We start from the raw sequence: 21,113 nt of genomic DNA, 5'->3' as shown, positions 1-21,113 counted from the left end.
ACAAACAGAATTGCCAGGGATTAAGGTTTTGTTTCTGCTCCTCCTAATAAATGCCAAAATCCCCACTGACTTTGCTGAAATAAAATCAGGCCTTAAATGACCCACCATTTTCATTCGTAAGAATCTTCCCAAACACAAGAACTCTGATACGATATGCAGTGCCATATGGACGGCCTTCTTTTCGCCTCCCACAACAGCTGCTGGAAGCTGTAATGCTGACTGTAGTAATGACAATAAAAATAACCCCAACAGAGACGGTATTTATCATAGGAAAAACAAGGCCAGCCTCCCAGGCCACTTAGCCAGTGTATCGCTGTCGACTGCAGTGTCTTTACATTGCCTGACGTTGGCCGGCACGTGGCCGACTGCTGCGCCGCTGTGCCGTCACGGAGCGCGCTGAACGCTGGGCTGGGTACACCTGTGCTGCAGATCTGCTGCACTGCGCTCGGATCCAGCTCTGAAAGCACTGGAGCATGCTGCCATTGATCCATCTGACCTACAGTCTTACTGCAGTCCGGGTGTGAGAAGGGATAAATGTGTTCTACCTCTGGCAGTAATTGTCAGTCTGTCGATTTTCCCGTGACTTTTTCCTTCTCGCTGTTTGCCTCTCTTTCCCTCATCAGATTTGCTCTTTCATCATCTTTCCAGACTGACATGCACTTGAAAGAACATTCAGCACTTTGAAAGCTGCTGTTTTTCAGATTTTATAAATTTCTCCCAGCTTATGTTCTTGATGACAACTCTGCTCAGAGCATGGCTTGTCAGTAACATTGATCTAGTGGAAATGGCCCAGTTTGAATCTGGTGCATGATGCTTTCCTGAGACATCCTAACAAAACGTGGCCAAAGAGAAGAATTCTGCTTTATTTCCAACTATCCCATTTTCCAAGTGCCTAGTATTTATTTTAAGGCTTTTTCCCCTCTGCAAATGCTATAAAACTTGTGGCGGGGGGCAGGAAGACTTGGGGGAGGGGTATTATTTTGGTCAATATTTTCTTATTAATGAGTCCTACAGGCTTGATGGAGCAGCCTTAGAGGTGCTAAGCAACCTTAACTCCCACTGGCTTCACTGGAAACCAGACACGCTCAGCACTTGCAGGAAGTGCTCCCATTTCATGATCCAGCACATCACTGTCTGTCCAGTCTTTTAAAATTGTAAAATATTTAAGGCTTGGACTCTCTCTCGTCATGCATCACAGCCCAAGATGAAGCCGTACCCTGTGGCCACTCCTGTAACATAAAGGACAAGTGCTACATAGGTCTCCCAGCCACAACAAGGTAATTCAGACACGTTTGCTTTCACTCATGAAGGGAGAATAGAAAGGATTGCTCTCAACTCAATCTTTCAAGTCATAACAGAATGACAGAATCACACAGAATCACAGAATGCAGGGGTTGGAGGGGACCTCTGGAGATCACCCCATCCCACCCCCTGCTTGAGCAGGCACACCCAGAGCAGGGGGCACAGGGCCGCGTCCAGGCGGGGTTTGAATGTCTCCAGGGAAGGGACTCCACACCCTCCCTGGGCAGCCTGTGCCACTGCTCCGGCACCCTCAGCACAGCAGCGATGTTTCCCCAACTAGGAATATTTACACAAAGTTTATCCAGTTCTCACATACAGTGAATAAGAAAGTCAACCTATTTTTTATGTAGGAGTAGCTGATTGCATGAAACTCAGTTTTGGTCCAATATTCCACAGTTCCTGAAATCTCAGCCACATTATCAGACTGATTTAGCAGTGATTACTGGTTTCTTTTGCCAATACCATGATCGCACTGGTTATGCTCCATAATTCCACATATCTACATTGCAATTACAGCACACCGCAGTTCTGTGTCTTCATACTTAATTGTCATTTAGTTGTATGAGTGAAGAGCTAATTATGACTTCGATATTTAAACTTTGCTGTTCTCTCTGGATTTTTTTTTTTTTAATATCCTGGTACATTAATTAAACTGGATTCATATTACAACCCTCAGTGAGAAAACTTTCTAATGATAAGGACTAGTGCTTCAGCTGGGGAAATTTAACATATAAATGATCTACTTGTGTAGATCATTAGGTTCTAAAACCACAAGAGCATTAGAGTCACTGTCCTGTAATACATAACAAAACCAGCTAATAGAAGCACACGTTTGCTCTAGTAACAACATTGTTCTAATAACTTCCACTCGGGAAATTCTACTCAAGAACTTGCAGAGATAGAAAGATTTCTAAAACACTAGTATTTTTCAAGAGACTTGCTCAGAATAGTATTTTTATTTTCCTTACTTTATGATGGCAAAACACTATTCTCTGAAATTGTTCTGCACAACTTAACAAGCACCAAGAATTTTATCAAGTCTGAATATAACAAAGAATCCCATGGAATTTACCTTATGAAAGCAGAGCGATGCATTTGCTGCTCCTAACTTCATTTTGTAATTTACAGAGACAATATGTAAGCACTGACCATCAACTGTCAGCCTTGATATGATGATAATAACAGATAACTTAACTATTTCTGAAGCTCTGGAAGAAATCACTAACCCAGCAGCACTCCCTTGTCAAAAACATCACCGTAACTGACAACGTAAGCCACGAAAGACAGAAAACAGAAATTCGAATCATTATTTTACTTTATGCCAATACTTGCAAATTATAAAATCACTCTGCCCACCCTTTGACAATCTACTTTATTCCAGTAGTGTCAGCTCAGATAAAACTCAGCAAAGGGAACTGAAATACATACAATATCTGCTGAAGCATCTTTCTTTTTTGTTCTTTTTGTGATGTAAAATGTTCTGTGTTAAAATATTGACACTGCAATATGTGAGCAAGCTACGATAAACACACAAAGCGGCACGTGCGGCTGCCAGCCTTACGCTGCTGTGAGCGTGCCATTTACATACTGAAAAAGACGTGCTTTGCTTTTGCTGTGCATCACAGAGGTGCCCAAGGTAACACTAAAGCGATTTTGGCAACACAGGAATTCTCCCGGTTTAGATCATCTGTGCCCTTCTCCTTCTCCAAAATCGACACAGGGACATGAGCAGACAGTGTGTGTGGATCTTCCGTACTCCAGCAAACCCTGGTTATCGTAACGACACAGGCAGTGCACAGCCTTCAGGCCAAACCCACAGATGTTTTACGTACAAAGGGAGCTGATCTACAGCTCATCATTCTGATGCAATATTTCTGATTCTTCAGGAAAGAAACACTTACAGTGGCTTGATGCCAGCACAAAAATCTCTTGCTTACCATTAATATTTTTAATTCTTTTATGTGAATCTGTAGCTGTAGATACTCCAGCAGTTCAGGCAGCAACAGTTTCAGAAGATTTGAGCTAATATTCTTGCTTGTGATCCTGCTTGTAGACCTGTGGGAAGTCTACAACAATCTAACATCCCTCAGAAACCTGACCCTGAGCTCAGTTCCTTGTTATGTTACTGGGAGTTGTGAGACGCTCAATGGCTGTGATAACGGGGCGGTATAATCACCTAAGGCAGATCTATAGTTTCAATGCGACACAAGACATGTAATCCAAATGTCCTATTGATAAGCACCAAGAATATCTCAGGACTATGTAAAGAGCGACCTGGACAATTAACTTCCTGTCCATCAAATTATTGGCTTTTTTAACAATTCTTCAAAAAATTGTCACTACAGTTGGGAATTTTGATACAACCCTGTCTACAAGTGATAATAACACTACTTTCTTACCATACACGGGACCCCACACTCAGCAAATTATAATTTTTAGTCACTAATATACTGTTTAAATTTGTAATTGGCAAATGACAATTACAAGCTTGTGCAGGAACAGCATCAAGCCTGCAAAGCCCATAGTGTAGAGCCACTCTCACAGCTCTCAGGTCTAAGAAGTTAGCCTGAAGCAGAAAAATGTATCCAACAGTTATCACACTGGTTTTGTGATCAGAATACTTCTCCTGTGCTAGCAAAAAAACTGTCTATTTTTTCTGGAAACCCCGTAAGAGCACAATCCAAGGTAAAGCGGAAGTTTACAGGAAGTCATGACCTACTTCAAAGAAGTAGCTTATTTTAAGTGCTCCAGATGGATGGCCAGCATGGGTTTAAAAGCAACTCTGTCGTTCAGTGCTGTTTTTCCACATAATCTGTGATTTACATCTTTTTTTATCAGAACTCTACTGCTCTTTGGCCTCCGATTATGAGTCACAAGTATTAGTTCAAGATGGAAAAAAAAATCTAAGAAGCCATGTTCTGCATCACTCTTACACCAAAACAACAGCAGTGGCAAGGAACAGGTTTGCAATGAGCACAGGTGGTCAGGGCCTTAGTGTAACATCTCACCTTTCAAAGGTCACATTGATAATAACTGGCATATTTCTGAGAGCCTCTTCAAAGAAGAAAAAGAAATTGGCAGCTGCATATGATAACTCCTTCAATATACGTAGCAGTGAGACACACAACTGGTCAAGTGCTCAGGGCAAGAATCCCAAGGCAAAAAATCACCTCGAAGCATGTATTGTATCCAGTGACATTTGTCAACCCACGTGGCATGATTTGAAATTGTGGTGCACGCCAGTCCTGCCTGGGTAACAGAGTGCTTCAAAGGCTTGGCACCTCCCTGAAACATAATGGAAACATTGCTTACAAAGGATTTTGTGGTTAATTGTTAAGAAACTTTTTTAGCCACTTCTGATACCCACAGCTTCTGGGCACGAGCCCTTTGCAGCTGTGGCAGTGAGCAACACCACTGATGACGGCATCATGCATTTTGTGGAAATAGTAAAACTAGCTAAACACGTGCCTCAAGAAAAAGAGAAAAGCAGCAAGAGATGATGCTTAGCTCAAGGCACTCCTGCTCCAGCAGAAGGGAGCAGACAGGAACTGCAAGCTCCAAACTGAGTTTCAGTACGGACTGTCAGCTACCAAGCTTCATGGACTGTCAACTACCAAGCTTCCCACCAGTCATAACAGCTGGTTCCCCACTAGCAAGAACTTCTTTCACTTAGCCCTGTACGTCTCCCCCTGATTTTCCCCAACCCAAGTCCCAGAGGACTACGGAGCAAGCCCTGCACTGTGTGAAAAAATTTTGTGGCTGCTTTGTGGACTGTGGTACAAAACAGAAAATTAAGTTCACGTTATTAAAACATTTGGCATTATTTCTCCTGGGGAATCATAACAGTCAACGTATTTACCTTTTGGATATGTTTAAACATTTCATCAATATGTAAATGACCATTTAAAAAATATTTTCTTTTATACCCTTCTGGCAGCATCTTTTGATTTGAATGAAACCAAATACAAGCTACCTATTACTGCTGAATTCAAGTGATTACTGACAAGAAAATCCAGGATGTAGCAAGGTGGGGGGAAAAATTTACCTTTCCAAAGGTAACGTGCTGCAAGTGCTAAAAAGAGCATCATCTTCACATCAAATCAAGCAAGGTACAGGATTCAAGAAACAACATGCCAAGAGGCAATTTCTCAGCAAGATGTTAGCATCAGAACACAAAGTGATGTGTCTGGAAGCAGAACTGCTGAGCTGCAAACAACCTGGGTGTGAGTCAGAGAATATTAGGACAGTGCCTGTCCACCAGGAATATAGACTTGATTGCATGTGACTTGTGTCAACTCCGGAGACATCAAGAGCAGAACATAAAAGCAAGGCAGCAGAGATATTTCTAAATGAGCCATTCAGCCTCTAAGGCAACAAATCTGGCAACAACTCAAGTGCCAAGAGAAAAAATCGTTGTTCCAGGTTTGTGTTCCCTGGTTATATCCTTCATTCATTTTTTTCAGGAAAAAGGTCACCGAAACATCATGTTTTAAGTCATTAAAAGACACAATCGTCTCCTTTTAAACTAGCCCATAACTTTGAAACCAGAATCCAATTGCCTGTTCAGGCTCATTAGTGTCTTTGGGTCCTAATGACCCACTCAGTTGCAGTAAATGAAAAACTAATCCTTGTTTTATGCCATTGGCTGAAAAGGATTAGCCAACTCTTGCTACCCATGCAATCAGCCTTGCACTGGGGAGATTACTACCATCTAATACTGTAAGTCTACACATTCCAATCTGTTACAATAAGTAGCACTTAAAGCTTATTTCCTTGAAATGCTTAAGCGTATTAATGCTATAGGCTAAGATTGTTTTCTTATGATGCAATGATTCGTCTACCCCTGCCCCAAAGTTTGCAAGACTTAGGGGCGCCATGCGAAACTCCTGGGTCATAGTAGCAAAATAAATAGAAGTTCTTTGCACAACTCCTTGCTGCAGGATCTGGTGGATGTTCTAAGTTTGCATAAATTCAAAAAGTAAGCAGATAAATTCATGGAAAGAAAGTTGTTCGGGAGCTATCAAGCACCATCTTCCTCTTGCTCTGGAAGTTTCTCAGCTGCTAATTTTTGCTCACTGGGAAGATGTGCTATGAAAATATCAATCTGGTTCATAAACCTGCCCTTAGCCGTTTGCTTTCTGTGGCTATTGGAGGCAGGATGAGGAGTCAGACGGACCTTTCAGCTGAACCAGCACAGTTGTTCTTATGTTTTCCTATGTGTGTGCATGTGTATATTTATCAGTAAAAGATATTTTTTTTTAAAATCTCACTTTGTGACCTTGCGCAGACTCCCCTGAGAAAAATCATTCAGCTTTGTTTCTCTCATATACACCACGTACCGGAGACCTAAACAAGATGGCATTCAGCAAACCATGGACTGCATTGCTGAAAGAATACAAGGACCAAATAAACAGGCAACCTCCACAGAATCGCAGGAGAGGTACACAGATAACCATATTACCACCTTGCAGACAGCTCCATGGCTTTTAAGAGATTACCACTCCCAGCTGCCATTGCTTTCCCACTGCTGGAGGTTACTGGTCTCTAGTTAAGTTATAGTCATGTGTGTAATACCCATTCCAAGTCCAGAGCCAGCTAAGTTAGCTTTCCACACTTTCAATGGTGATACAAATTACTGACTCTGCACTGAAGAATGAGGAACTAGTGCACAGTCCGTTCACTGTATGTGCACCACAGGGGCAATAACTGCAAATAACAAGGGGTAATGAGCAAATGGCACTTTGCTCTCAAGCAGCCCCTGCTACACTGACAAGAGGCTCTCTGTCTACACTTTCAGGCCAGAGGTGGATGTAGTCCGGTGGGTATGCAAAGGGCAAAACAAAATGACGTTGGTCACTGTGACACATGCTAGTCTCAGCAGTCCAGCAACATGACTGCTATTGATTTTATAGGCATAATAACAAGGGATCATTTTTAGGAAGAATTTGACAGATACCAATGAAAAATGTCAGTGCATGTTTATAAGCAGTTCATGCTCTTAGATCTCAGAAAAGTATCCCAAATACTGAGTGGCTGCCTCTTCTGAAGTAGCTTTCTCTTTTAGGTTATTAATCAGACTATCTAATTTGTGTAAGTAAACATCCAGCAAGACCTAGAACTATGTTTTCTCCCACTTTGGCCAGCAGCCTCAACTACCAGGCTGTAGTGTCAGAGACATGGATGACAGAATTCACCAGAACACAGGAGAACAAGCTTCAGTTACGGAATAACTGAGCAAACAGAATGGTACTTTCTGGCTTTCTAAATGATCTCAGAATATCTGCAGTAGCATACCCTAAAACACCACCCCAAATAATGTAGATAGGCTCTCAAACTTGCCTCTATCTTATGTTTTTCAGATTATGAGGTATGCAGCAGATTAGAAAAGCTGTTTAAAATACCTTAACATGGAAACCCACATTTGGAGAGCATAAAGTACACCAAATCCATGTTTCTCCCTTCTTATTAGCTGAATCTCAGCAGCAGCACTTCACTAAAACTTCTTGGATCCCTCTCCAGTAAAAAAAAAACAAAACCCAACTTTCACAAATCTCTAGGCACAAGTATTTAAGGAGAAGCTGGACTGCACAAAAATAGTTCTAAGGCATTTAGGAGTTCGGCAGAAAGGAAGTAGTAGCATATATAACTGGGCTTTTGGTCATTTAGGGCTTTGCAGGTCAGCAGAGGGAAGGGGACTCTACTCCCCTTTGGATTTTGTTGACATTTTATTGGTAGGCTGAACAGACCGTACTGGTAGGATGCTTTTTGTCAACTTTTTCCACTCAGCCCATGCGCCCTTCGGACTAGTTTGTGCATCTGCAATATCTTCTGTGAAGTCTGCCTGATGATGTGATCTCCTCTTTGCTTTGCTTCCATTTCAGCATTTTGCTTGCCTGCTGTCAGGTAGGGTGTTTACTTCATAGTAAGTGACTGAGAAACCCAATTTCCCTCATAAATTCATAGGAGTTTCAAAAATTAGTAACCTATGGTTCACATGCAACAGAAAAAAATAATTCAGAAGTGATCTGGTATTTCCTTCAAAGGCTATAAATGTGAACCTGCTAGTTCTAGAGAAGATGGTTCCAAGGGGTTCACGGGGCGCAGTGTTGTGGTGGCTCAGAAGAGTCAGCATTCCTTGCTGAGTAACCCTGACGCTGTCTTCACAGCCAGCCATTCCATAAGGAAAGACATTTGTGGAGAACTGGTGGACACACTTGTACTGACCACAGTTAGACTTTGGGAACTGCCTGCTTTTGTACCTTTTATTGAAAGGTACTAGATAAAGAGGAAGGAACTTGCTTTCAGTGTTTCAAGTTAGAAAGAAGTTGAAACGTTAAGTATTATAACTGCAATATTATTTCACATCAGATATTAAGAAGTACCTAGAAAACTCTACATAAAATTAACAAAACTGTTTATTTCAAAAAAATTATAAATATTCTGTGTATAACACCAAATTTAAGAACATTGTCTTTAACTCAGATTCAGCTTTTATTGCTACAATAAACAGTTAGTCTTACGAACACTTTCTATACGATTTATTTAATCAGAGGCTGAAAGTACTTATCTAGAAGTTTAGATGCTCTCTCACAGATATTGAATTAACTCAACACTATTGTAAAATGATAGTTCTGCTGCTCGTAAGTGCCAATTTAATGAGAGCGTATCATAACATTTTATGAAAACAACATATTCAGAAAATAAATAAAAAAAAATAAAAGCTGCATCTCAAAGCATGTGTGCTTGATAAACATAGACATGCTCTTGCAGCAATTGCAATGATGTATTCTTACATGAAATGAAAGGAGAAGATGAAATGCTGTGTACTTTAACTTAAGAAACTGAAAACATTTGTCAAGGCTAAGTAGGAAAAGAATTTAAAAGGAAGTCAAAGGTATTCAAAAGAATGTAAATGGCTTTGTATTTTGTAAGGAAGAATTAAAACCTTTCACAGAAGGAGACTGTGATGATCTCTGATCCTGTCCAAATGCAAATGGAAAACTAAAGTCATCTTTTCCATCTCCAAATGCATGAGAAGACGATTCCGAGGGGAAGGGAAAGGCAAATGCATCCTCACTTTCTGACTTCCCAAACAAGCTTCCTATAAGGAATACATATATATCTCTTTATTATTAGACTAAATCTTACTGAAAAAATACTGCATTCAGCATAGTATGTTTCTTTAATAACATTGTACTCCCAACATCCTGCTGAGTATCAGCCTATAGTTGTGTGTCTATTTCTGCGCTAGAAATGGTACTTCAAGGAGGGCATTATTAGAATCTACACAGAATGAAGTGTGAAGTACTTGAATGATTTAGAACAACAAAACACTTCTGTATGATATACTGAGTGAAATATTTTGAATAGTAAGCAACAGTGGTCTTTGCAACCTGATATATTTTTGCAGATTCTTTCTTCTCTAAAGAACAATGCGATCAACCACTGAAATACTTGGAGAAACACAGCTACCATCAGAAAAACACCTGAGTTTTATATTTAGTAACACCAAATTCATACATTTTTCCCTACAACAGTTACGTATGCATACAACCTTATACTCATCCACTTTTAAAAAGTAGCTCTGCACTTGCAGCACCTCAAAAAAAAGCATAGATTACAGTTCCCTTCAGAAGCGTGTTTGATTAAGAGTAAGTTTTGATGCTACTGATATCCCAAAAAATTGGCCTTTCATTTCAGTAAAGCCGGGATTTCACACAGAATCTGTAAATGTGTGTGGCTTACTTAGTGTGAGTGGAAGATACTAAGTCTGATTTCCTCTCTCTAACTTGTTGTGTACCTCCAATGGTATAACGTGATGGAAGTCAGTTTACCGCTGAGATTTCTTTAACCAAATGGAAACTTTATTTTCATTTTAGTTGAGGGAGATAAAAAACAGACAGCTGTACTCTTTCCAACACTAAGCTGGTAGCCTTAAATTAAAAAGTAGTATTTACCAAGTACTATAGATTTCACATTCCAAGAACTGATTTTTTTGTCAGTGAAAAAGCTTTGACACTTAAATTTTTCTTCTCCCTTGCAGCTCCTCTCAGTTTGCTACAAGCCCACCTAACACTATCCCTGTTTCTTTCTTTCTTTCTTATACCTCTTTTTTCATGACATCTCACACATTGAAGACAAACATGCAGGGAAAGATCTAAGCTAATCAAAACACAGATGAACACAATAAACCACTGAACTACAATATCACAGCCTTTCAGACAACCAAAGGTGCCCTGTTAAGCAGGGCCACGAGCTTGTCAGCTATGTAAACACAAGCAGAAGACAGACAGCACAGACAAGAACATCTGAGTTTCAGACTTACCAATATCTTTGTGTGGGGACAGAGGGTTCAAGTTTCCCACAGAATAACATTCATCCGTCTGAAATGTAAACAGTCATTTTATTTAATGAATGAGAAGATAAACTCTAATGCTGATATGTAATCAGTTCATTTGCTTTTGGTGAGAAAGACACTATCCCAGTGAATGTTAGCAGCCTTCATAAAATCTGCATTTAAATGTATACATGAGTCCCTGAAGTTGCATGGTAAACTCTTCAATGAAATAGGCTTCATGATATTTGCTTACATCTGCAAATATACTCCCTCCTTTCTTCAGGGAAAAAACATCAGATTGAGAACAGAGAAAATCTGATCTGGCTTCCTGCTGTTTTTTAAACTGAAAAGATTCAGAATTATTTCATTCTGTGACAATTTAGAAAACCTCTAAGCAACAACATAACTGCTGCCTACTTGGACCTGATACTGCCAGAAAGAGTAGCAGAATAACCACTCATCACTCTTGAGAAGAGTTCTTAGGCTAGACCTATGATAGATACTTAAGTCCAAATGAAGACCTTCAAAACTCCCATCTAACTCTAGAGAATCCTACATGACTGCTAGAGGCTGGTAAATTCTTGGTTTCTGCCACTCAGCAGGCACAGAATAATGTGGGTTCTAACAGCACTAGATGCCTTAATACCTCATTCCTGAAGAGTTCACAAACTGCTCACCACTCTATTCTCTCCTACACACAGCTGCTGCTAGGAGATATCAACAACACTTATCTTGCCAAACGCAGAATAAAATGGTGTTTTCCTTCCTACCTCCTTCAGCTTTTATCTAGTCACCTCAAGAATGAGCACACCTACTGAAATAGGAGATACCTGATTTCTAATCCCTCATTTACATAATGGGCTTTGAGTCTACATTGCTAGGGCACTATGCACTGGCACACAGCTACCCTAAATACCCCATTATCTATTATCCCAGGAGAATAAAAATTACTCTAGAGCACTATAGCTATGGGACCTGCAAAGGAAAAGCAAGACCTGGATTTTGTTCCCTATTCCAATTAGTTGCCTACCAATCTCCGTCCTCTAAGTATAGCTAATCAATATTTGCTCTTCAATATTCCTAACAAATAGTCCTTTCTTTTTCTCAGTGCTCTGCATTTTGTGAAAAATGGAGGGGAAAAAAAAAAACTTCAAGTACCCGATTCCCTACTTTAGCAAGATGAAACCAGACAGGATAGGCATGTGAGTTGTGAGTTCTGCCAGGGTACCTAAAGTTTTACAGAATCCTTTTTGTGAATCCTTTTTGTGGATCTATTCACCCGTGTATTTGCACAAGATCAAATCAATGGGAAAGATTCATACTTGATCAGAAGTCATCATAGGGGGATCACCAGGACAGAAGATAAGCATTGTCAAAGGATATCAAATGTAAAATTAAGCAAGCTAGTAAAAAATTTATTAGCTACAAAGATAGCCAGTCTGAAAAACCTTATTCACCATCACTGCTGTTTTCTTAGCATATTTTGCTTTGTGGAAATTTAACATTCTCAAGTACTCATTTTTACCTCATCAGATGAATTTTCTGCCCCAAACACAGAAGAATCAAATAAATTAAAGCCAGGTGACTTCTGGGAGAAGTTCATGAGAGAAAAGAAAGCTGGAGATTTTGATGTTCCTTCTTCACAACCTAAATTATGAATGCTGTAAAGACAGAAAGGAAGAAACTACATTAAGAGTTTTTAAAAGTAACGTAGATAGCTATTTTGTTCTCATTTTCTGTTTTGTCACTTTTTTAGATCAGATTTTTAGACATTCCATCAAGAATCTCTTTTTGCAACGTAGAATGGGTAACACAATTCTTTAAAGCAAAGTGAGGTGGTGTTCTTACCAATTCCCTACCCTTTTACCAAAAAAAATTGTTTGTAGATAGAAATTGGTGTAACAAATATAACTTCAGGAGAAGACAACAATTTTAGCAAAGGAGCTATCTCATATCTCATATATTTCCAAACAGAGTACCCCTCTTTCAAAACAGCTTCAAGCGGAAATGATACTGTAAGAAGAAAATCTAATACATTACCTAGCAGAATTCAGAAAACAATTGAATATTCTCAGAAGAGCTTTCTACAGAAGTCTTTCTGCAGTATCTTTCAAAAACAGCGGAAATGCTTATACAATAAACATCAGTACAACTGCTCAAAATCAAAATAAAAGCTGAAATCATACAAGTCAAATGGAGGTGTTTTAGAGAACTGGGTTTTCTTCCCCTTTGAGTCAGGTGTTCCTACAAACTCAGGTGTTTCAGGCGCTCTTAGAAAATGTTCTGCACTTTCTTCTGCTGTGTCAGGATTATCTCCATTTGACTTAAAACATGTTTGTATGTCCTATTAAAAAGAAATATACAATGTTTATGGCATACAAAATTTCCCAAAATATCATTAGTCCGTTTACCTAGAAATATATCCATTATATGTTTTAGAATGCTAGTTTATTCTCTTTAAAAATAAAAGGATTTTAATAAAATGCTCAGTGACATATTCACCATACTTAAAACTGTAACCTTAATTGATCTAATTTAAAATGGACTTCTTGTGAATGAAACTATATATGAAAATATTCATTAAAAAAATAAACTCGTGAACTGACTGAAAACACTGATTTTGAATAAAAGAACTATTTCTCTCTGAAGTACACCTTAGAATAATGCTTAAAGTCACACTAGAATCCTCTCGATACTCCCTAGTGAAATAAAGGAACATCATCAGAATATATTTCTGTTGACTGAGTTATTTCCTCTTCCTTAGAAAATGCTAAAAGTGGATGTACGCTTGGATTCTGTGGAGCAATTTCCACCAGACTCAACATTGTTTTAAAGACATTTTTTTCCACCAGCTGCCGCAGGCATCAGGCTGTAGTGCAGCAACCAGAAGATAAGGAGTATCTCAAACTTGACCTCGTGTACTGGTTTTGGCTGAAAGTTCACAGCTCATATGGTGCTGTGTCTTGGATTTGTGATGAAACCAGTGTTGAAAACACAGGGATGTTTTTGTTACTGCTGAACAGTGCTTACATAGAGTCAAAGCCTTTTCTGCTTCTCATGCTGCCCCACCAGTGAGTAGGCTGGGGCTGCACAAGGAGTTGGGAGGGGACACAGCTGGGACAGCTGGCCCCAACTGACCCAAGGGGTGTTCCACACCGTATGATGTCATGCTCAGTAATAAAAGCTGTGGGGGAGAAGGAGGAAGCAGGGGATGTTAGGGCATCTGTCTTCCCAAGTAGCTGTTATGTGTGATGAAGCCCTGTGTTCCTGGAAATGGCTAAACAACTGCCTGTAGATGGGATTAGGTGAATGAATTCCTTATTTTGTTTTGCTGATGTGCCCTGCTTTTGCTTTACCTATTGAACTGCCTTTACCTTAACCTGCAAGTTTTTGGGCTTTTACCCTCCTGATTCTCTTCCCCATCCCACTGTGGGGGGAGTGAGCAAGTGACTGTGTGGTGCTTTGCTGCTAGCTGGTGTTAAATCACATCTTGGTATCACCTATATATGCAAGCTGTACACACAGCTGGCTTGAATGTTATGGCATGGTGAGCTTCATCTCACACTCAGGCACAGCTAGTAAAGGCAGTGCCAATGGAGCCATACAGAGTCTGTAGCCAGCACAGAGCCTGTCTGCTATAGTTTTGTGGGAGAGATGAGTTTCAGATGCAAACATTTTTTAAAAAATGTTTCATCATCACACACTGATGAAAATTATATGCACCAATTTATACAAAAACTAGAGAGTGCATAGGATACTCATCCTTCATAGCCTGTTGTTAAGGTAGCATAAAAACCCACAGAACACTGACATGATCAAGAGCAATGATCACTATATTAGCAATCACAGGGCACTGATTGGCTTCTCACCTGTTGGGGGCCTTATGATGAGTCATTTGGCCAATTTTTGAGACTTACCTCTTGTGAATAGATTCAAATATGTCAAGATACTTTATTCTAAATGAAATAATTACTTACGATATAAGAAATGCTTTGCTTACTTGAGGTATATATGAAGAATCCTTTGGTTCATCTTCTGCTTCTTTATCACCACATTTAGCCTCTTGGTTTGCTATACAAAAAAGACACTGCTTGTATTATAATGGATAAGTAAAAACTACCTTGTGGGAAAGAATCCTTGAAAAAGGTTTACTAACTTGGCACTGCTATTGGTAAGGAAGTGTTCTTTCTGTAGTTTCATAATAACCAACTTTGTGGCTATGTCCATAATAGTTACCTGTTGTTCTGTCGCTCACTCCCTACCATTAAAGCAACGCTTATAGGCTGCTTTGAACGATTTGGTATGTTCTCCACACCCAGCTATTGTTCCCTGAGAGAGCTACGTTTGTCTAATCCAGCTATTGCCCTCTGAGAGTGCTAAAACCAGTCAACAGAAACCAGGTGGAAACAGCATAAAGAGCACATCCAAACGACACTGCTGACATGTATCTTAAAGAACTGAGCAAAAGCCAGGATGAGAAATGAGTAGAATGTTATCAAAATTCCTGCTCTAAGCTTCAGACCATGCAACATTTCAGGCACTGCAGGTTAAGAGCCTGTGTTTCAGGATGCAGAATTAGGATCTTATTTATATTTAAAAAAGACTATAATTTTTGACATGCATCTAAACTGGCAGTATCATTAGAAAAAATGTATTTAAACTGAAGCTCAGTGCCTTCTGATTTCAAAAACTATAGGTGTATTTGTAACTAACCTGGGGTTTTTTTCTGTAAGCATTCTGTAAGCATTTCTCAGGTTAATTGTAATTTTTAATAATCTTAATCTGATATGTCAAGATTCCTAAATTACTGAGTTTATTATATTCCTTTTCTTTGCATTTTCTCATGCTTCTGGGCAGATTTTCAGACTGGATTGCATTTTACCCAAGTAATTTGAGACTAGAGCATGGATTTAAGAGAGATGTTGGTAGGTTCCTTTCATTAGCAATGGTCAATGCAGACTGAATCCCACATTACTAAGCAGTTTGGTCTCTATTTAAATTAGGACTCTGCCTGTCTGCTATACCCAAAGTTTCAACTAAAGAATCAAGGTGGAAAAGGAATACAAATGGTGGACCACTTAATACCAGAATGAAATTCTGGCCTCTAGAATTTTCTCTTTTATAATTATGTGATCCAGCCTACAGTAACTGCACATCCCGTCAAAAAAGTGACAGTGGTACTTTACCTATTACTGCATTTTCACTCTCAAACTGTTGATTAGAAGTTGTCTGCTTTGGAGCAATTACCAGTCTAAAAAACAAAAATTACTGTTTGAATATGGATTATTTTCATAAACCTTAACCTCAAGAATGAAAACTACTTTATTAAAGAAAAGTTACCTGAATTGTGTTTGGTTTTGTAAGCTTGGTATTGATGGAACTTGGGCAATTTGTGGGTTATTTGTCCCTGCAGCGTCAATAACCATCTAAAACATAGCAAAAAATTCAAAATAGACAGCAAATAAATTGTCACTTCAACAATATCACTCTGATTTCTCCTTACACTAAGGAAATCCCTTCTTTTAACCTTTCTTTAGGTACCAGGCAACATAAAGAACTTTTTTGCCTACCTTTCCTTTACCTACATTTTAACAGCATGATACCCAAAACAACTTCTACAATATTTGATAAAGTCTCATTCACAGCATTGATGACTACAGGTGAATGATTAACTTTCCTGTCATACAAATCACATTACATAATTTACAAACTTTACCCAGGTTTTCTACTGCTGCAGCCATGTTGCTCCCGCTTGACAGCACAGAAAGGGCTGGAGCCATTTCCAAAGGCCAAAGTGAGTCAATGTGTCATCAGTGAACATATCTCCTGTGTAGACTGAAAAACTGCAGAAAACATGGGAATACTCCTGCCTCACAGATTTTCATCAGATCAGAAGCCCTGACTCTTATACGTACGTAGCATGTATTTGTGCCTTACGGGCAGAGTAACACTAGGAATCTATGTCTCAGCATCAGATAACACATTATTTCACAGGGAGCTGCTAGTTCTGGTTTGTTTTTAATTTGCAAAATGTACCAAACTGAATTCAATGCAGGGTGGGGGGAAAAGGGCTGGTTATGCGGAATCTGTCTGTCACTCAACTCCTGCAGTTTACAGCACTCCTCTTCTGAATCATAGCAACCTCCTTTCTTCCAATCTTTTTTATTTTCCTCAGACTCCATATTCTTTTCCTTGTTGTCATCACCCTTTCTTAAAGTTCCCTTAACCTTGACTTACTGCTTCCCACTATTCTCTAAGTGCAGTTCTTGGTCCCAGATTCCCATCCTCATCTCTGGATTACCCTGGCAACAGCCCTTCCACCATCCTCATCATGTTCAACTCCCTCAGCCCATCACAAATCAAAACTGCTTGAAATTTCTTCCGGTCTTGTTCCACTCAGTCATTGCCCTTCACATTGCCTTATCTTATGAGGGCTTCATCCTAAACCATTCACTCACTTCATTCTTCAGTTCCCTTGAAATTCTTAAGAAAATCACAACTGGTTCTGTTAATTTTTTACTTGACAATTTTTGTAGTTCATTAAAATATGGTTTTAAATAGTTCAAGTGAGATGGCCTTTATAAAGAAAGGGTTTGGTATAGAAACTTCCCCAGGCTTCTGCACAGCAAACATAGTTGCATACTATTTATTTTACCTCCTACTGCCTTACCTTATCTGAGTACTCCTTTTATAATTTAACAATCTGTCACTCCTACGAATGTTCTTGCACTTAATGAGATTTTATTAGTGGTTTTCATGACTGTGCAAGTTGTTCCTCCAATTTGTTTCTGGATTGTTTATTGCGTTTGCATATTTCAGATATTAAGCTGCAATACACTTCACCTTTTCAAAAAAAGTGCCGTAGGAACTATTTGTTTGTGGGGTGAGAGATGGAAAATGTAGTTGTGAACTCCTCAAGTGTATAAAGCAATGGTGCTCATGGTTTTATTTCTCTCAGCCCAGATTTTTGTTTCTAGTTAAACTTCAGAACTGAGCTGTTAACTGTAGGCAGTCCTGTACAGCATCCTGCACATTTAGTCGTTTATGAAATCCTTCATTATGGAGTAGATGACTGATGATTAATCAGTAATAAAAGATTATGTTCCCCCTTCAGAATTCAAAAAATTTTCTACATACAACCAAGTGAATCTACAAAGGTTATTCTAAATATTAAAAACTATTACATAAAATTGGATAGATGGTCTACCTCAGGTCTGGCATTAGAATGTTTACTATGACTACCAGCTGGACTTTGTAAGAACGTACATATTTTCAGTTGAATTAGAAGTGGAACCAAAGAAAGATTTTTATTCCAATTATCAAGTAATAGCAGATTACCAAGATTAGCATCCTGGTTCCAGTGTTAACAAGGCTTATGTAAGATATAATAGCACTAGGTATATTTGTTTTAAATTTAAACATAAAACAATTCATATAATTTTCTTACCAGCGGGAGAAATACATACCTGTGATGAATTTTCTGTAAGGCTGGAGGAATTGCTAGTCGCCACTGAAAGTTCCATAGGTTTTTCTTTTTCTTCTCCCCCTAAATTAACAAGTATTACTTAATATTGTCAATAGAATTAAGTATCCAAAGCATGGCATTGTTAAACTGAACTTGAGAATACAGATTATAAATTTTCCTGTTAATAGAGAGCTAAATGAAAATTATCACAAAATATGAAGTTATCAATTATTTTACTGCAAATAATACTCCATTAATATTTATTGTACTTATGCAAACAGTGCTAAACGTATGTTTCAGATTTTTCTGACACCATGTATCAGGTATACCTGTCATGTTACTTAACTCATTGCCCAGATAAGAGAGGAATCAGACATAAAGGATTTTCAGAACACAAAGACAAGTAAGTACCCAACTTCTATTGAAAGCCTGGCTTCCACTATCACAGTAGGAGCAGTTCACTACATTTGTTATCAGGGTTTCCATTAATTTACACAAAAATAACCCAAAATCCTCACAGAAAGATCATTAAACACACTGCACCTGTTTCTGTTCGTTGCATTGAGAATCTAATACTCTGTACAGACTGGACTAATTTCCGAGGAATGCATGGGACGTGTAATGGTTTATACAGTTGATGTTTCTCATTTAGCAAAGACGGCTGTTCTCTCTCTTCAAATATCCTGAAAAAAAATAAGTTTAAAAAGAATTAAGTTAACAATTGGAAAAGGAAGGAAATAATGAAATACAACTGCTTCAAATAAGTGGAGATGAATGCTGCCAAGGGAGATGCATGCTGCCAGGGAGGTTCAACCTCTTTCAGCTCCAGCAGTTGATAAAAACTGAATTTTTCTTTAAATAATATCAGACAGAGAATCTTGCTGAAATCACAAGGCATAAAGTAGTAATAAGCCAATCATAAGAACATTGCTGACTTAAATTTTGTCAGTATCAAAGAAAAGTATTAGCAGTTTGGGGTTTTACACTTTTATCAAATTACTTCATTATTGTAGTTCTGAAATCACATTTTCACATTTAAAACCCACTTTTTCTCTCTCTGAGATTGTCTGGAATACTCACACAACACACATAAAAGAGAAAACTGCAGCAAGGTTTTCACTTGTGGGGTAATTATCTGTGTAGGGTAAATAGCCTTCTACAGTGTAGAAAGACAAAGGTTAGCAGAACAATGCAGGGTAAAGTGGCCATTTGGCACAGGAACATTTACTATTTTTTAAAATAATGAGTTCTATTTTATTTTCTCTTTAGCACTCCTGCTTAGTGCCTCTGTGCTTCCAGCTACAACATCTGGTTTATAGCTGACGAAACAACACTATTCAGAACAAATAAAGAATTTTCCATGAATAAAAATAAGATAAAATGTATGGTGCACTTTATAAGATAGTGTGGAGTAAAATTAGCAACGCTACTAAAAAAAATACCAAACTAGAAGCACTGGTTAAGATATATGGACCTAACACCATATTAAATTAATATACATGCACAACTGTGATCACATAAAACCATGTGTGCACCTCAGTCAGATAACTCCAACAAAAAGGACTATCGTCACCTGTAAAGTTACATATACACCTAGTGCTGTCCCAGACTGAAACCTAACTAACTATATAAACCATATATCACCTAATACATCAATCAAAAAATAATAAAAGATTTTTTTAAAAATTCTGTATTTCCTCCAGTTACAGTAATTATAGATATTACCTGTGTCAAGAATGAGTACTGCAGGAATTAAGATGTGTATGTGGCTGGTGCATCTTTACATTCAGATGTAGAGGACGCAAAACCAAGGAGAAAAAAACAGAGCTGAGCACGTAACCCTGGTTAAAATTGCTTCCCTTTGCACAACATGGCTTATTTGGCCACTTTACCACAAATATCATTCAAAAATGAATTGAACAAGGCTGCTGCTGCTGAGGTCATGAGATAGATTGCCATAAACCATTCTTTTACAGAACTTAAGATGTCAAATTGTGTTTTTAAAAGTTCTCGGAGTCAGTTTCTATGTGCTCTGTAGAGCCTAGCAGACAACTCTATATTTCTAAAAATTCACTCCTCACAAAATACAGTATTCTTTTACAGTGCATATCTATTCGGAAGAACGTGTCGATGGCGGAGTTATAAACAGGACCAGAAGCTCTTAAAATATGTATTTTTAAGTAAAAAAAAAAACTTCCAAAAGAGCCTGCAATTAAACTTTATGCATATGCAATATACCTGCTCCCTTCCCTCCCCAAAAACACTACTGAAGAAAAATCCACACACATCTTCTGAGATAATTAATAACCATTGAAAGAAAAATCAAACTGCATACTGAAGCTCAAAAAAGTCCAAATTGTGGTATGAACAAGAAACATCATTTGTCTTCTTTCTCTACTTCATTGTTAGTAGACATCTGAGTAGATAAAAAATCTTTATCTTGATCCATACTGCAAAATAGATCATTTTTTTTTTACTAAAGTACAAAGAAGAAAATAGATATTCTTAGTCAAAATAAAATCCCATTTCTTTAGCAGTTGCTTCTTCTCTGTAGTATAATGAAGCCCAGAGATGAATATGACTTTATCTTCACTATAGGAATCAAGTGTATTTGATTATACATATGAAGAATCACACTTGCTACTGTGCTGTTTATCAGGACTCTCTACTGAAGCCATGTTCAGTATTCTAATCAGGCACATACCAGCAAGTCCTTTTGGAAGCAGGATTTGTAATAACTAGCTGCCATAAGAACTAGTAACTAATAATTGCACATGAGGTTGTGGTCAGCACAGGGTTGACTCTTCATATATGTTTACATTTAGAAGTCGAGAAACAGCTTGATAAGTATTTTTCAAATAATTACATTACAAAGGTTTTTCTTTGGTCAGTAAAAGCTAATCACTTGTAATGCAAAGATACTGGAAGAGCTGCAACAATCCACCAAGGAATATCCTTTACAATAAGTTTCAGCAAAAGTCCCTCTCTTGGAACTTAAGATATTTTAGG

The 21,113-nt window shown here is 38.4% G+C and overlaps 1 protein-coding gene across 1 annotated transcript in view; it reads right to left on the bottom strand.

Moving 5' to 3' along the window:
* Window positions 1-9,126: 9,126 nt before the first annotated feature.
* The window catches only part of C9H14orf39 (chromosome 9 C14orf39 homolog), a 33,647-nt gene continuing 21,660 nt past the window's right edge, over window positions 9,127-21,113 (bottom strand). Inside the window, exons 10-18 of the mRNA XM_009514205.2 lie at window positions 18,648-18,787; window positions 18,106-18,185; window positions 15,980-16,065; window positions 15,826-15,890; window positions 14,640-14,710; window positions 12,826-12,983; window positions 12,165-12,300; window positions 10,628-10,685; window positions 9,127-9,403 (exon numbers count right to left, since the gene is read on the bottom strand). Coding sequence (XP_009512500.2) covers window positions 9,201-9,403; window positions 10,628-10,685; window positions 12,165-12,300; window positions 12,826-12,983; window positions 14,640-14,710; window positions 15,826-15,890; window positions 15,980-16,065; window positions 18,106-18,185; window positions 18,648-18,787 — 997 coding nt within the window. The 3' untranslated portion in view covers window positions 9,127-9,200. The remainder of the gene's footprint in view (window positions 9,404-10,627; window positions 10,686-12,164; window positions 12,301-12,825; window positions 12,984-14,639; window positions 14,711-15,825; window positions 15,891-15,979; window positions 16,066-18,105; window positions 18,186-18,647; window positions 18,788-21,113) is intronic.

The sequence above is a fragment of the Phalacrocorax carbo genome, chromosome 9, assembly GCF_963921805.1.
Source record: "Phalacrocorax carbo chromosome 9, bPhaCar2.1, whole genome shotgun sequence".
Taxonomy (NCBI): domain Eukaryota; kingdom Metazoa; phylum Chordata; class Aves; order Suliformes; family Phalacrocoracidae; genus Phalacrocorax; species Phalacrocorax carbo.
The sequence above is the reverse complement of the archived record's forward strand: the minus strand, read 5'-3'. Positions and strand labels throughout refer to the sequence as shown.